Genomic DNA, 16,000 nt, shown 5'->3' on the forward strand with positions numbered 1-16,000 from the left:
AATGCTCAACTGTCATGGGAATAAAGCGTACGCTAAACAATAAACAACTCATACACATTATTAGTTCATTTATTGGAAGAATCTGAAGTTGATTATAAGGCAAGTTAAATGTTCCCGGAGTGTCTTTAAAGGATTTTAGGATTTTTTTTTTTGCACTATATTTTGAAGTCTAAATGTTTGATTTCCGGTCTTGTATAGACAGAAGAGCATGAAGTCACTTAGAGATGGATGGATCATTTTACATTTGATTACGGCTCCACCTAAAAACTTGAGCTTTAACAATAACTTTATGAATGAGGGCAACACTGGATGCAGCTTCTGTGATACAACAGGACTGAGACAATATGATATGTCTATATATTATTATATGTATAATATATTATATATATATGCAAGTAAATTTCCCCGTTGTGGGATGAATAAAGTATATCTAATATTTTCCTCCTGACTCATCAGATACGATTATTGATATGCTGGTGCCATATATTTATATGAACAGTTTGGACGGTTGCAGTGTGATTATTTTACATTACAATGATGGCTCATGGGAACATTGACAAGTTAGCATGGTAGTTAAAGACTAAAGAGACACTAAGAGGAAACTTAATGTACTTTTTTTGTACGTTCTTTCATATCAGTTTTGTAGCTAACTCGGTGAAATTGACACCAAATAACAGTAAATAAATACATAAATCCTGAACCCTCTTTAATGGCATTTGTATTATCCCTCTGTTAGACAGATTTCATTATATGATCACCTTGCAGTCACAGAATCGTTATAACACAATATTAATGTCATGGTGAATCATGTATTGCGTATCATATCATATCGTGAGTTACCCTGCAATCCCCAACCCCACTGAACAATCAGCAGATCCAGGTTTCCACAGTGGTTTTTTTGGTCGGCTGTCTTTTAGGCAGCCCTGTCACAGTCAGTTTTGGCTGGCATGTGTATAAAATGCAGTGTATGAGCCGTTTGTTCTCTAAAGACCAGTATGTCTCTGATTTGTAGCTGCTGATATTGGTAGTAATAGTAGTAATATTTAACCTGGAGTGTTCTGAATACTCTTTTTCACTAACAGTACATGAATTTCTTGTGGCACATTTAACACATACGTTTACAGATTAAACAGACTCCTGCAAAATGAGAGCTATATTATATGGTGGAAAAAAGGATAAATGTAATAAAAGACAAAACTGAAAAAAAAATATTCAGATGCAAGTAAACCATTTACTCACAGTGTAATAATACATACATTTCCAGTGTATATGCAGCGACAATTATAACAACATCCAACAAAGGTGCAATTAGAAGACAGAGATGAAAATTATAAATTAAAAAAACAGTAGGAAAGAACACTGTGTCGTTTATCTCATTCTGCTGGTCACACACAGACTAATTATTGTCCATTTCATTTAAGACTAAGTTTCTGTTAAAGTCCTTTAACCTGAAATATCATCAACTAAATGACAAACAATGAAAATGATACAAACAATACATCAATCAAAAAAATATAAACTCTCTCACAGATCAGCTCTTTTGGAAGACCACAAAATAAAGTTGCAAAAAAAAAAAAAAAAGAAGAAAAATACACAAATTCAGAAGTGGGTGACCCCGTTCAGACCTGGTATTAAAATCCATCCTGAGTGCCTCCTGGTCCAAATATGGAGGACCACCTACCCAGCTGATGTCTTTAACCCACAACAACAAACCATAAGTGTCTTTAGACACCACTTCATCCTCAACACTGACTGCCACATATTGATTTTGTATTTGGGTTAAAAATCTTATTTCATTGTAGAGCTGCACATACTGAACTGATTAACTCAGCCCCTCTGGACACACACATTGATAACAGACTGGACAAAAACAACATTTGGTCTTTGCAAACAGAAACAACATACATGTGTATATTCAGAAAGAGCAGGGAAGTAAGATCTGATGACAAGTGGTCACAGCAGGTGTGAACAGAAGGACTTGGAGCTGTCCACTTGTGTTTGGATCTCTAGGGACCGACAGCACCAGGTATGAACAGGGCCTACTTTTTATACTATCAGCACAAGGTAGAGTTTGGGGTCCATAATAAGCATTGAATATATTGATGAGTACTGAGTCATACCACACCCATCTCAATCATAGCCCATCGGCTATTGCACAATTGCTCTCTAGTGGCAACAACCAATATTATAGGGCTTCTGGTGTAGACACCTGAAGACTCTGTCTTCCATTTGAGCTATGAATGCAGATAAACTAAAAAGAATACAGCTGATAAATTTCAGTCCAAGTGTTGCACCTCTTTTGTTCACCTTTGTTTGCAGGCAACCAAAGCCTGCTCACACGTGATTGGTCAAACTAGAAACGCAAACCAGAAGGCTTCAAGCCCCAAAATCTTGTCCTTTGCAGAATGATGTACATGTAGAAACTGTTCATGGATATTACATCAGGGGTCACCAACACGGTGCCCGCAGGCACCAGGTAGCCCCCAAGGAGCACATGAGTAGCCCGCAGGCCTGTTCTAAAAATAACACAACTCACCAGTGAGCTGCGTCTAAAATTTGATATGTGTTTCTAATTAAATTAAATTATTAGTTTTTTATACTGTCAAATTTTTATTCTCATATTGAAGTTGACTATTGACTATGATTTGTTAAAAGGGTTTGTCAGTGGCTAGTGAAAATGGGACATTTTTCGTTGTAGAAGTGATCGTCTGAAAATGTAAACAATTGCTGAGATTAATAGAAATAAAGTGTTGAATAGTGATATTATCAGTTTCCCACCTTGTTAAGTCATTGTTGATAATTATTGTGAGAAATCATTAAGGTGATCAGTGTCTTCACATAGATGAGTATCATTTATCATTAATAATAATATATAACTGAAGGCAAACTGAGCAGATTTGTTGTTTCAGAAGAGTGTATCAAACAGGTAGCCCTTCGTACGACTCAGTACCCATGAAGTAGCTCTCAGTTTCAAAAAGGTTGGTGACCCCTGTATTACCGCCATCTGAGCTCTGCCTCTATTTTGACATAAACCAAACTGTAATATTCAGTGACTTTATCTTCCACAGATTTGATATTATTGCAGTAAAAAACTTTGTCCACAGACAGACATACAGACAAACAGACAGACAGAAACCCCCTAAAGCACACACAACTTCTCTGCTCCTTCTGTGGTAAATCCTGATACAAAAGGTGTCTCAAGGGCCGCATACATATAAAGACCAGATAATTAATTATATTGCTAGAGATACTTGACCTTTGCTCTTCAAGAAGCACTTTGTGACATACATTACAGAAATGAAGAGTAAAGTTACAGCTTTATGCAAAGTTTTGCCTCTCATTTATTTCCTTCCTTCTCCTGTGTGCATATATATTGTTCTTGTGGACGCTTTGTATTTATCCAGACAAGATGCACTTTGTTCTTGAAAAGCAAGCGCTTCATCCTCAAAGGTCAGGGGGTCAGCTCGAACAGAAGGAGCAATGAATCCCACCTGTCAGGTCAGTGATGGTTCCATCTCTCACAAGGCTCTGCAGGAACTCTGTCTCTCTGTCCACGTTGTGCATCTTCTGATGCAGCATGGCGCTCATGGGCAGGTGGTCGTAGTAGTGCAATGATGCCGCCTGCTGGGAGAGGTTGTAGCCAAAGCCTGCCAGGCTGACCTCATCACACAACAGACTGGCTAAATTCAGTGCAGAGACACCCAGGGTCGGCACATTCTGCAGACAAAAACAACCCCCCCCACTGTTAGTAAATAGATAAACATTATTGCCATCGTTTTTATTGGCTGTTTTTCTATTGTTTAATCCTACATCTGTGTGTTTACACCTGCTTAAACAGAAAGCCATCAGTAACAGTCTTAATTTCTGATTAATTTCTTAATTTCTACCAAGAACAGAAGGTTATGTTTGTTGGTTTGTTTGTAAGCAAGATTACAAAAAACATCAGGATGGATTAATTAACAAAACTTGCTAGAAGGATGTGGTATGGCCCAAGGAATAACCTATACAATTTTGGTGCAGATCCGGACCATGGGGAAATTCTAGAAATTTGTTATCGCTTTCATCAACAATGTAAGATACATTTGTCCCAGAGAATAATTCATGTATCCTGAAGAAAAGAAATCAGTGTTGTTAAGGAGACTGACATCTATATGAAACTGGGTGCAGCTTGATTGAATTGAAGGAAACTATTAGGCTTCGGCAGAGGTATGTGTGAGTGCTATTCTAGCTTCTTCTTGGGTTTTTTGGACTTATTTTTATTTTGTAAAAATAAATACAAAATAAAACAACACATTTTCAAATTTAAATTTGATATTTTTCCAAACCTATCAACCATCAGTCCAAATAACATAAAAACAATATAATACACATTATGTTGAGTGTAACAGTAAAGGGGGTTCCAGGTGAAGTCTCCGAGACAAACTCTTCCCCTCTGTCACAACCAGACAAAGTGCTGCAGGCACCTGTTGCTTATGACCCAAGCAAAAGGTGGTTTGTGCTAAAGCAGGGCTTTTCAAAATGTGCGGCGCGCCTCCCCTAGGGGGCGCCAGAGTTCTTCGGGGGGGCGCGATTGTGGTGATGTGAGGTGTTTCTTATGTGTCAAATATGCTTTTGAGGGTTTGCACATGTAATAGGCATAAAGGTATGTAGCTTCTTGTCTGCTTCATGATTTAAATATATCAGAAAGAGAGACGTAGAGACAGAGACAGAGACAGACAGGCAAACAGACAGATGTCCTTGTTACCTGGTCCCAGCCCAACAGGCGTGGTCTGGGAGGAGGGTACTTCAGCAGGTCTATTGCCGTCTCTCTGATGACATGTGGGTTTAAAAGTCTTAAACTCCGCGGCTCAAGAGGGATTTGATTTGGAACCTTCTGCCAGAAGAATAGTCTGTTCCACAGAGACTGCAACACAAAGCATAGGCCTCATCTTAACAAAATTAAGATAAGAGAAAAATATATATTGCAGGAAAAATTACATTGAATTCAGAATTCACTTTACAGATTATCTTCATCATTTTACTTCTTGCAGATGTTCTGACTGTTTTTTTTACTTCAAGTGTATGAAAATTATAAGTGCATTGTCGTTTTGCCTGGATTGTTTCTCTAACATTCATCAACATGGTGACAAAATGTAACCTCTACTTTTTATTGCAGCGAACAGTCTTTTACAAAACAACCTCTGAACCTCACTTCATGCACAACAGGCTCAGCAATTTAATAAACAAAATTGATCTAATGAGTCCAAACAGAGACATACTCCACTCACCACAGCGTGCTTGTTGATCATAGCAGACAACCAGCTGACATCCACACTTTTATACACCACAGCTACAAACAGAGTGTGAGGGTCTGTATCCACCCAGTGGAGCGGCGTGCTTTCTGGGTAACTCATTCTGATGCTAGTTCGATTTCCAACGTCGACACTGAACTCTCCCAGAGGACCACTGTTTAACCTGAAGGAAAGGGACTCACAGAGTTATTGAAAGGCTGCTTTTGAATGCAATTTATTAACTCATGGCTCTATTGATTGTGCACAGCAGGAAGAGTCGGTGATAAATACAGATAACCAGCACTCAAGGCACGAGAGTCAAAATGAAACTTGATTCACATCATTTATTTTTTAGTCAAGCAGGTTATTGTTCACTCAGCATGTTATAGTATTAACACTCCTTTGGTCCTTGCTCCTCGCCACAAACAAGAACCATTATACTGAATGAATCGTCATATCATTGTATTTAATTTTCTAACCTGATGATGGTGTCATATCTGTCTATCAGGGGGCCGAGCTCCAGGCCTCTGAGAATGCCTCCATTCCCCACGACCACACAGTGCCGACATTTATCTGATGGCTGAGCAGAGTGAGAGTTTTCCAGCTGTTCAGGAAAAACCACAGAGAGAAACATTAGATTTGTGCCTCCAAAGGGGCTTTACTAGTGTTTTGTTTTAATTTTACCCCAAAGAAACTCTACTAACACCTTATTCTCTTTTGGACCTCTCTGGAAGACATTTTTATAGGTGTGCTTTTTCTCCAGAATTGGGGTCTGAATTCACCTTTCTTTAATTTTGAACTTTTCCACCTATCATCTAACCTTCTATTGTTGTGTTTACGCTTAGTGACATTCATATCTGACTCAGAGGCTCCAGACAGAGAGGCACCAACTTCAACTCTTTTGCATATTTCACCATTATCCAATAAGATGCAAACACATACATGTAGCATAGAGACTGACACTAATTCATCATTCATTGATGTGCTGGTAGAATGGGTGACACAAGTAGAGGAAGATATATTGGGATGCTGGGGGAGACATCTTCAGACTGGGTGACAGTTGCTCATGTTACTCTGTTAGTGTTTGTATATTGTTCCATCTTCTGGTCTCCTTGATGCATTAAGTCTACATTATAATCTTAAGCCTAAATATTTAAGATCATTTTTCATAACCTTTTTTGTGCAGCTATATAATATATGAACTATGTCACTCATCTTTAGGAATCCATACCAACAAGACAGGGGCTGTTTTGACAACATAACAAGGCCTGACCCAGTACAGTATAAGGGTCAGTGAGTGTGTTCCAAATAAAATGCTCAGTGAGTGTTTTATCTCCTGAGATTATCTTTAAATGTGAGAAATTAAAGCTATCTTTTATTTAATTATGACTAAAATTTGAGGTGTTGCAATATATAGCAAAATCCATTTTGTTAATTATACACATATGATAATATTGTTTAAATAATCCATTGCCTCTTAAATCCTTCCTATTTCTTTCTTTCTTGAAGTTGTAACTTTCAGGGTCAAAATCCAAAGTAGTAGGTGCTAGTATTTGATGTTATTTATTTGAATTTTGTAATGTGAATCCACTCAAGCAATTACTGTGTCACAAATTTTTTCTCAGTATCAATAATTCCACTGTGAAAATAATTTGGATTAGTGCATTAGTATTTGCTAATTGTATTATTCAAGTTGGATCATGCATTATCAATACATACATATATGATGGAAAAAACATGATCTTCATTTGCATTCACTCCAACTACATTCACATGGCCAGGAACATACAATGTACTATTAAGTAAATATGGCTACTCTGAATATAATCGTAAAATAAAAACTACATAAGACGTAAGAAAGAGACAAAGAAGTTGTATTCACCAGCTTCAGAATATCCTCTACTTCACTGCCAACATCTTTTAACCCAAAGGGAGGTGGATAAAGGAAAAGATGATCAGGGAGGGGCACGTCCTTCCCCAAGAAGGGCTGAGTCACATGGCCTGAAGCAGGGAGTCGAGTTAACAAGTTCTTCCGAGTGTTGCCGCGATGACACGGGGCCTCCAGAACTTTGTTCACGTGCTTATGGACCAACTGCAGATAAGATAGAGGCTGATGATGATATGTAATTACAGTGAGATTAACAGGGGCAAACTCTAGAAAGTGTTGTACTGCACTTATACAATGTAAATAATTTATCTCAGGTTTCTAAAGGTAATTTTAGTTCACACACATGTAAATCGCACTGGTCAAATATGTGGGGGATTAAAATGAACGCTGACACGTGAAGCCTAATAACAGTGTCAAGTTAACATTGCACAACCAGTAAGGGAGCAACATTTCAAAACATAACAAGTTGGGCATAGCATTTTGTTTACCTTGAACAAAAGGCAAACAATAGACTTAACCATCTAACCCTGTGTCGAAAGTGTGGTGCAACCTCTACGACGGTTATAAATGTCTAACTGTCACACATCCCACTGCTCTTTGACTACTCCGTCCTCGCCTGGATCACCATTACTGACATCCAGCTGTAACAACACTTACCAATGAATAATGCATGTCTATTAGTTGTTGGTATTTTAGTCTGTATGAAACGCTAGCTTGTCAAAGGCACATGGTCAAATATTACAAAAATTGAGTTGCTTGGAGTCACTCTGAATATAAATACTACTCCCCTCAGTCCATTCATTACACTGCATATAACAGTGTTACATGGTAAGTATGTTGCTCAAGCCAAATCAACTACACAAGAGAAAACCACCCATTAGTCTGTTCCAGCTCCTAACCTTTACATCCAACAGAATGTTTAGTTTGAGTCCATTAACTAATTCAAGGCAGCAAAATAAGTAATTGGTGGATGTGGATTAATATTTTGTGGAGAAACATTTATCTAATATTTTCCCCAATCATACCAAACAGGCTTTGTGTCAGCCATTCTTATAGGGCATAAACCACACTAAGATTTGGTTTTGAAATTAAACACCTGTTGTCCACACTTCTCCAGCTATCAAGCCCCTAAAACCGAAAACTGTGAAAACTCGACTGGTTCTTATCAGTCACAACTTGACTACCAGCATGGAATGAAACATGTTTCTAACACTTGTCAGGCACAGTTCCACCTCGTCGTCAGTCCCAGAGGAGAAATCCCTGTGTTTACTTTTCAAAATGATTGTTTGCAGTATTTCCTGTAACTACAGCCTCTTTCCCAGAGGTCAAAAAACCCAATAATATCTGACTTATAAAATGATAAAATATCTGTTAATGGAATCGATACAATGGGCATTCACTCCTGGGTCAAATGACTCTGCAGTAGACACAGGCTTTTATTAGCTCCATCTCTGATCGACAGCAATGGATCAACCTGCCTATACCCGCTAATCTTGGTGTAAACGAGATAAGTGTAACTAACTGCTGAGTAGACATCTGCCTCCTACTTACAGCGGCACACACATGTGAATGGTGATTTGTGTTTTCAGGTGTGAATAAATAGGACGCTGATGTAAGAAAATGGGCATCATACAGTCTTTGTGACAGTGACTCAGGTCATATGGTTTCTCCAGAATTCCTTTCCTTTAAAAAAATAGTGGTTTCAATCGATATTTATAACACTGTTACCTTTACCTCTGAGAGGGGTGAAAAGTTTGTAGTAAATGTAAAAGCTTCATTCTAATTCTTACCCTTTTATGTGGACCGCTCACATGCCAGTTCAGAGGTTTGGTTGTCTGTGTTCTATTAAGTGGGAGAGAGAACCTCACCAAGAACAGGAAACCTAAAACACTCACGAGAAACAAACATCTAGACACACACACACACACACACACACACACACACACACACACAAGGGGGAGGAGGAAAAAGTATTTCTTAACCATTGTTTGAATGACAGCTACAATCAAACATTGTGAGCTGACTAATTGAAGTAAATAATAACATGACTGTGGTGACATCATCACAGTAGATGGTACACAGTACTATCTGAGGGAGAATGGCTGTAAAAAAAATGTCCATACACAAATACCAGAATAATGTGGCAGTTTTACATATTAAAGTCAGGATTCACATATATTTACATATGCTTGACCACCTATTTCTAGACAGAGGGCACTGAGTTGCAAGCTGCTATGTGACCCTGCATAGAAGTAATCACAAACTGCAGTTCCTTAAAGAGATGCAGGTTTACAGCTGTCAAAGACTGAAGAGTTGCGGCAGCTTCCTGTATGTGCTTTGTCTAATATGGGAACATGATCGGCCAACTGTCTGACAAAGAGCTGAAAAATGCACAAAAAAAAAGGAAAGTGACACCCTCTTCAAACCCCCAGAAATTCCCCATAGCTCACTGCTGTTTCGAAATAGGAAAGTTCCTCATAAATGTTTAACCTTTAACAGACAATAAGAATTTTAACTGATCAATACCATCAGTTTATCCCTTGAAAATATTCTTGGACCACAGAACCATCTGAGCAGGTATTCTCCACCAAGAGTTAAGAGGATTGATTACTGGGATTTCCAACTGAACATAACCGAGTTTGATCTCATACATAGCAGTGACAGCATGCACATCACGACAATGGGAACACACACAACTACAGCAGAACTTATGTCTGCCTATTCTGAAAGGCAGCCAGACACACCTCTTGGACATCATTCCTGACTGCTTTTTTCTACCACGCGACCTACATGCCTGAGAGCGCGCAGCTCTGTAATACAAGAAGCCTCATAGATTGTAGTGTTGAAATTTCATGTTGCAGTTGAACACCCCTCACCTCACCCTCTCCTTCCAAACATGAAAAAAAACCTGTGGTAGCTTCAGTTGTCATAAAACTTAAAGGTGTTTAGTTTGTCCAGTCTGGACTAATGTAAAAAACATGTCAGCCTCCGTAGAGAGGGTCCTCTCGATGTAAACATAAAGTATTTAAATATAAAGGGCCTTCGCTGGGGTAAAGAAAACTACAATTCATACAATTTAGATGAAATGAACTACTGAAAACATCATGAGGATTATTCTATATTCAATTTCTGCCAATAGATCCCTTTCACCTAAATCTTAGACACTGGACCTTTAAGTTTCTTACAGTACAGTAAAAGAGTAACAGTAAAACAAACATTAACAGCAATTTCAAAACTAAATGGATCTTTTAATATCAATTCCTTTATTAAACTGTGTGATGGCTTTATAAGATTGATAGTGTTTTAATTACTAGTGCCATCCACTTCTTCTTTTTACTTGTGGGACTCTCCCGTGTAAAATATTGCCAAATTGCTGACATTTAAGCTGCTCTTAACAGTACACCATCAGAAAACCACTCTTCAACACTTTAAAAACAGATCTGGCCAGTGGCAGTACATCACAACTGCTCACAACTCATAACCTTTTTAACAATTACCCATTCTTACATTTAGTTAACTTTTTGGGAGAAATCTTGCACATCTGTAAGTCACTATTTCAAACTTAAAGTTATACAGCTCAACTCTTTCAGCATGGTAAAGAGAACTCAACAAAGTTTTGCTGCGTACTTACTTTAAATCTTTACTTGACAAGATCCAACAGTTAATGCAGCGATATAAAAGCTGAAGTAAATGTTTGTCTTTGAATCTATACATACCTGATCTTCCTCATTGAGCTAACCCCCTACTAAAACAATCAGGCTAGAAGGTGATCAGCTAATAGGGTTCCGCTGGAACTCACAGTCAGAACTCCAACAACGCAAACTTGTATCTGCTCTATGCTACAACCTGCTTAACAAGAAAACATGCAGGCGCACTCCACAGACGCACTGGATTGCCCAGATGCGATTCCACAGCAGATAATTTGCATTCACTGTACACTCTAAAAAGTAATTCATACTGCCACTTAATAAAAAAATATCTAATTTATTGATTAAGATCAACATTTTAAATTGGAAAATGTATTTTGTATTTTGTCTTATTTCAAGTTAAATGTCTGCATTAAGTGATTTGACATAAAGTTTAAGTTCTAGTAACTTCATAAAATTTCATGTTATTATCTCATGTACATGTAAAATGCAATGAATTTCAGTATTCTAAATTGTGATATTTACCATTAGAGGACTTGTACGGACGTTACAGCTGCTGGAACATGTTGTACTACTACACATAGCTAATGCTATTCATATTAACAGTGTAATTTGGACATGATACATGTATCTACTTCATCAATTGTATCCAAGATAGGCTTACTACGTCATTCTATTTTTCATTCTATTAGTGTTTTAATAAGTTGACCCATTTGTAAAAAAAATTAGCTGGGGGGTACAAAATTTTTAAATTTGAAACCTCTTCAAAAACTGCTAAACCTCTTCTAAAACATAACAGGCTACGCCATGGGAGGCAATCACTGCCACATCTCCACCAAGATCTATCCAGGAATCCCTCTCAGGAAACTCAGGAAAGAGTGAGATCTGTAGAAAGTCTCTCTTTTACTTGCCAGTGTTGCAGTAACAGTGCAATCTCCATAGAAAAATAGTTCTTTGAACATCTTGGTCAGCATTTGAAAAAACAGGAGACTGTCGTGTATGTTTTTAAGTACTGCAATTTCAGCACTAATATTTAAATGTTTGTTAAATACTGTACTACATACAGACCGTGACTTATGAGCCACAGCTCTTGATGTAGCAAGGAAACTGGCTGCACAAAGATAAGACGGAATGTATCTCGTGTGACCCCCTGGATCAGATCACACTTCCCCACTCTCTATGCAAGTCATTTGTTGTTAAGAAGACCAAATTGGGCTGTTTTTAGCCAGTCTGAGGTTACACGTGTCCAATTTGTGTCCGTTTGTGAGTGAGTCGGCATGAGCTATGAGAGAGAGAATAAAAATACATTCAAGTCATTGTGAAACTGTGGCGGACAGCTGAGTAGGCGTTCCTTCATATGTGGCCGGAGACACATTTGCATTCACACAGTTTAAAGTCCTAGATGACCACTGAATGAGGTCTGAGGGATCGAATCTCAAGATGCATTTACGATGCGTACGTGCAGACACGTACTTGTGTGTTTGCTGTCTTGTCGAAGATAAGAATTCTAAGTGGAAGGGGACAATACACCAGTGAGCACAGCTTCTGGGAACTCAACGTTGTGCTCACTCCGCAACGTATTTGTCATCCATCAGCAGATGTCATTCCTTGTCATTATAGAAACGTGAGATGTTTAACAAACATGATATATAGAAACTAGAGAACCTACAGCCTGGGGCCTGGATACTACCTATCAGGTTCTATGTTAATCAGTCACTCTTTACTACACTAATACACTGATCTAAGACAAAACGGTACTCTCTAAACGTATCATGGATGCTGCTACATTTTTTTCTGTTAACTATATATTTCAGGCCAGCCTGCCTCACCAAGCAGCAGACCAGGTGCAGCAGGAACCAGTTATTTTAAAAGGCTTCCTGAAAACCTGAAAAGGCTGTGTGGAACAATCGGCTGATTGTAAAAGTAATTACAAGACATATCCATCCATATCCTCCCACCACTAGTGAAAACAAAGCAGTGCACAAACTGTGCAGTTGGTGTTCAGATTCAGTTGGATGCAGCCCAATCAGATACAGTTAGATATTCACATACAGTTGGTTTATTCATCTGCATTCTTCTCTGGCTTTTCCTAACAAAATACACTGTGTTACAACCTGAGCAAGAAGGCCTAACTTTTTATAAAACTGTCTTTATCATCACAACAGCAAATACAGTTTCTCTGTCATATCAAAATGACACGGAGCTATGTAGCTAAGAAACGAATTTGAGGAAGTAATAGAGAAAGGGGCTGTTCATCTGACCTTCCTGTGCACTACTTTCAACTGCACTACATTCAAAAATAAATGTGTGTATGGTGAACTTTGAAGAAACTGTTTTAAATATCGTTTAGAACATTATAAATAAATTCACAAGAAAGTGGAAAACTGATTGTGTCTGCATAACAACAAAAACAGATACAGGGATCATGCTGAAGATTTTTTTGAAGTTGTATGCAGCAGGGAACAGCATTGGGCTCAACGAGGGCCAGTCTTTTATAGCATTGTTCAATGGAAGGCTGGAGTTTTGTATTTGTGATAGAAACACAGACCTGTTTTGCTAACTTGTGTATATTAGAGAATAAAACAGATACAACAAACAGTTGCTTTTTTTCCCAAACTCATGTTAATAGTATTAGATGTTATAAGGTCATGTTTGCTCAGATTAACATGAGCCTGTTGCATCTACAGTAGAAAACTTAGGCTTTTGGACAACTGCTGGTCTACAGGTTCTTCACTTTCTCAGTGTGTACGGTACAGTGAAATCTGCACAGCTGGAGATATCAGGAACGCATATTTAAGCATCAGCCTTTAGCTTTAAAAAAATCTGCCATTAGCTGTAACTTTTCATTCTTGACAAGTAAGACAAACAGGGTAGAGTACAGAAATACCTTGAGCATAGCCCATGCACTTGCATTTTCTCAGTTTTATATGGTTGTTGCCCAATGGAAAAAATGGGATAAATGATGCTGGTGTTCAAATACAATGAGCAAGTGAGCTGTGTCTATCTAAATACTGTGGTACTTTGTCTTTGTGTTCTGTGAACACCTGTGTGCTGACCTGCGGAAAAGGAGCCTCATGTTGTTTGCATTCGCACTGGATTCCGGGAAGTCTTCTTGTTTCTCTGCTGACACCAGAGGACCTCTGGCTCTCAGGGATCTTGTCCTGTTTAAGGGTCAATAAGATATGTTTCAGTAGATGTGAGCTATAATCATTAACAACATTAGTGAACCTTGGAAGATGGAATATTAAGAGAACAACAACTAGAGTACTTTTATGAATAACTAGTTTAATGTTAGTATTGGAAGTTGAGTCACAGCACTGGAATTTCTAATGCTGGGGCTAATATTATTGGGTAAGGTATTGTACAGTAAATGTTAATGCATGTAATTTAGTGTAAGCTTTAACCGGAACGAAACAGAGACAAAGATACTGAAGAGGATAAAATTCCTATATGATAAAGTGTACATGTATTACAATAGTAAAATGCACTTAAAGTAGGACGGTGAGAATACTTATTATGTAGAGGGGTTCCTTTCTGGGTGTTAAAAAACTGCTTTATAACTGAGTTACTATCATTACTGATGCATAAATCAACATATATGTAGAACTTTAATGTAGTATCTGGTTGAGAGGACATGACATTACATTTCGTTTAGCTGAGGCTTTTATCCAAGCATTGTAAAAAAAAAAAAATAAACAGTTGTTTAAACCTGTTGTTGCTCTAATAGGTCGGGACATATATAGGCACAATCGAATACAACTGTTTTGTCACAGAGTCATAGAGGTGTTGATAGCTGTGAGGTTCACAATCCTGAAATGTTCTGGTGCACTGATGGTGGCAGAAGGGTTGTTTAATCATTAAGCTTTTAAGTTGGCTACCTTTGTTTCTAAATCTTGGGGGGAAAAACGTCAGAGTGGATTATTTGATATAGTTTTCTACTCTACTTTCTTTCTATTTGCTCCTTTTCATTGAGTAAATAAAAGTCTTAAAAGCCAGATTTAAGCTGGACAAATAATGTGCATGACACAATGCTAAAAAGCAATCAAGAATGCGTTGAGGTCACTGTGAGGGCGCTGTATCATGCCAAGGTGTAATGGTTAATAAAGATTTCACTGCCATAGTATATTTTCGATTGTGCAACTTTTCTACATTAAAGGTTCAGTGTTTGGAAATGTTATGTTGCAGCTGAACACCCCTCACCTCCCCCTGTCCTTCCAAACATGGAAGAGAAACTGTGCTAGCTTCAGTTCACCCCCTCCATGTAAATATTAAGTATTTCAATATAAAGGGCCTTTTCTGGGGTAAAGAAAACTACAATTCATACAATTTAGATGAAACGAACTAGTGAAAACACCATGAGGATTATTCTACATTATATTTCTGCCAATAGATCCCTTTCTCCTAAATCTTACACACTGGATCTTTAAGGTAATGTAGCTTGAGCAGATTGTTTTCACCAAGAAAACGGATCATACGGATTTGATTAACGTCAGAAGCGTATTTACAGCTGTTCGCGTGGTCGCTACAGGGCTGTGGTGGAAATGTAACAGTAGACGAGCATGTAGCTAAGGTTCGATCGATGCCGGAGCCATGGTCTGTTCAGTGGCGTGTGTGAATCGAACCCCCAGCTGCGGACAGTCCTCCCGGTTGAAATGCTGCACCTCCTGCCATGTTTCTATTCTAGTTGGTTAGCAAGGCGCTGCTCCACTGCGGAGAGTTTTTCACAGCTCGGGCCCGGGATGCGAAAATAAGTCCAGCAACAAACAGCTCTTCGAAAACTTTGAGGAACTAATTCGTTTCAAATGGCTTCAAACGACGTCACGCAAAAGTTTAAAACACTAAAATGATGACACACAAATGAGCCGCGCGAGTTCAGACCGTTACATGAACCGTTCACTGAGGCTAATGATGTAGCTGCGGCCGTTAGCTGAAGCTACATCACACGCGAGTGGACGTGAACGCCTTTTATTTCCGCTCGATCCTTCAAGCTCTTACAGGCTCGTCTGTTCTTTACTCACCCTTCCATAGAAACACCATGCTTCGTGCCATTACACGATCTGAAGATGATATCTCAACTCAGATCCACGCATCGCGTCTGAGGTCAACAGCCAATCAGCAGCCGGTACGCTCGTCACGACGTCAGGACGGAGACGGCCCCATTCATGCGTGGATCACAACATCAGCGCCACGAGTTC

At 38.6% G+C, this 16,000-nt stretch overlaps 1 protein-coding gene across 14 annotated transcripts; it reads right to left on the bottom strand.

Moving 5' to 3' along the window:
* Nucleotides 1–689: 689 nt before the first annotated feature.
* st3gal5 (ST3 beta-galactoside alpha-2,3-sialyltransferase 5) lies at nt 690–15,998 on the bottom strand. 14 transcript variants are annotated; one of them, XR_011244120.1, is made up of 9 exons: nt 15,824–15,998; nt 13,862–13,966; nt 8,949–9,066; nt 7,153–7,362; nt 5,750–5,874; nt 5,268–5,454; nt 4,745–4,903; nt 1,240–3,717; nt 690–727 (listed from the first exon to the last, which is right to left on the bottom strand). XR_011244120.1 is itself a non-coding variant. In XM_020081629.2 (8 exons), the coding sequence occupies exons 1-8, from the start codon at nt 15,829–15,831 to the stop codon at nt 3,460–3,462; spliced, it is 1,170 nt and encodes a 389-aa protein (XP_019937188.2). In that variant the 5' UTR covers nt 15,832–15,998; the 3' UTR covers nt 1,212–3,459. The 14 variants fall into 14 exon arrangements, 11 of the variants coding, with proteins under 11 accessions (XP_019937188.2, XP_069388070.1, XP_069388074.1 ...); XR_011244121.1 differs by lacking the exon at nt 15,824–15,998 and adding an exon at nt 15,311–15,810; XR_011244122.1 differs by lacking the exon at nt 7,153–7,362 and having other exon boundaries at nt 15,824–15,962.
* Nucleotides 15,999–16,000: the final 2 nt, after the last annotated feature.

This window comes from Paralichthys olivaceus, chromosome 9, assembly GCF_024713975.1.
Source record: "Paralichthys olivaceus isolate ysfri-2021 chromosome 9, ASM2471397v2, whole genome shotgun sequence".
NCBI lineage: Eukaryota > Metazoa > Chordata > Actinopteri > Pleuronectiformes > Paralichthyidae > Paralichthys > Paralichthys olivaceus.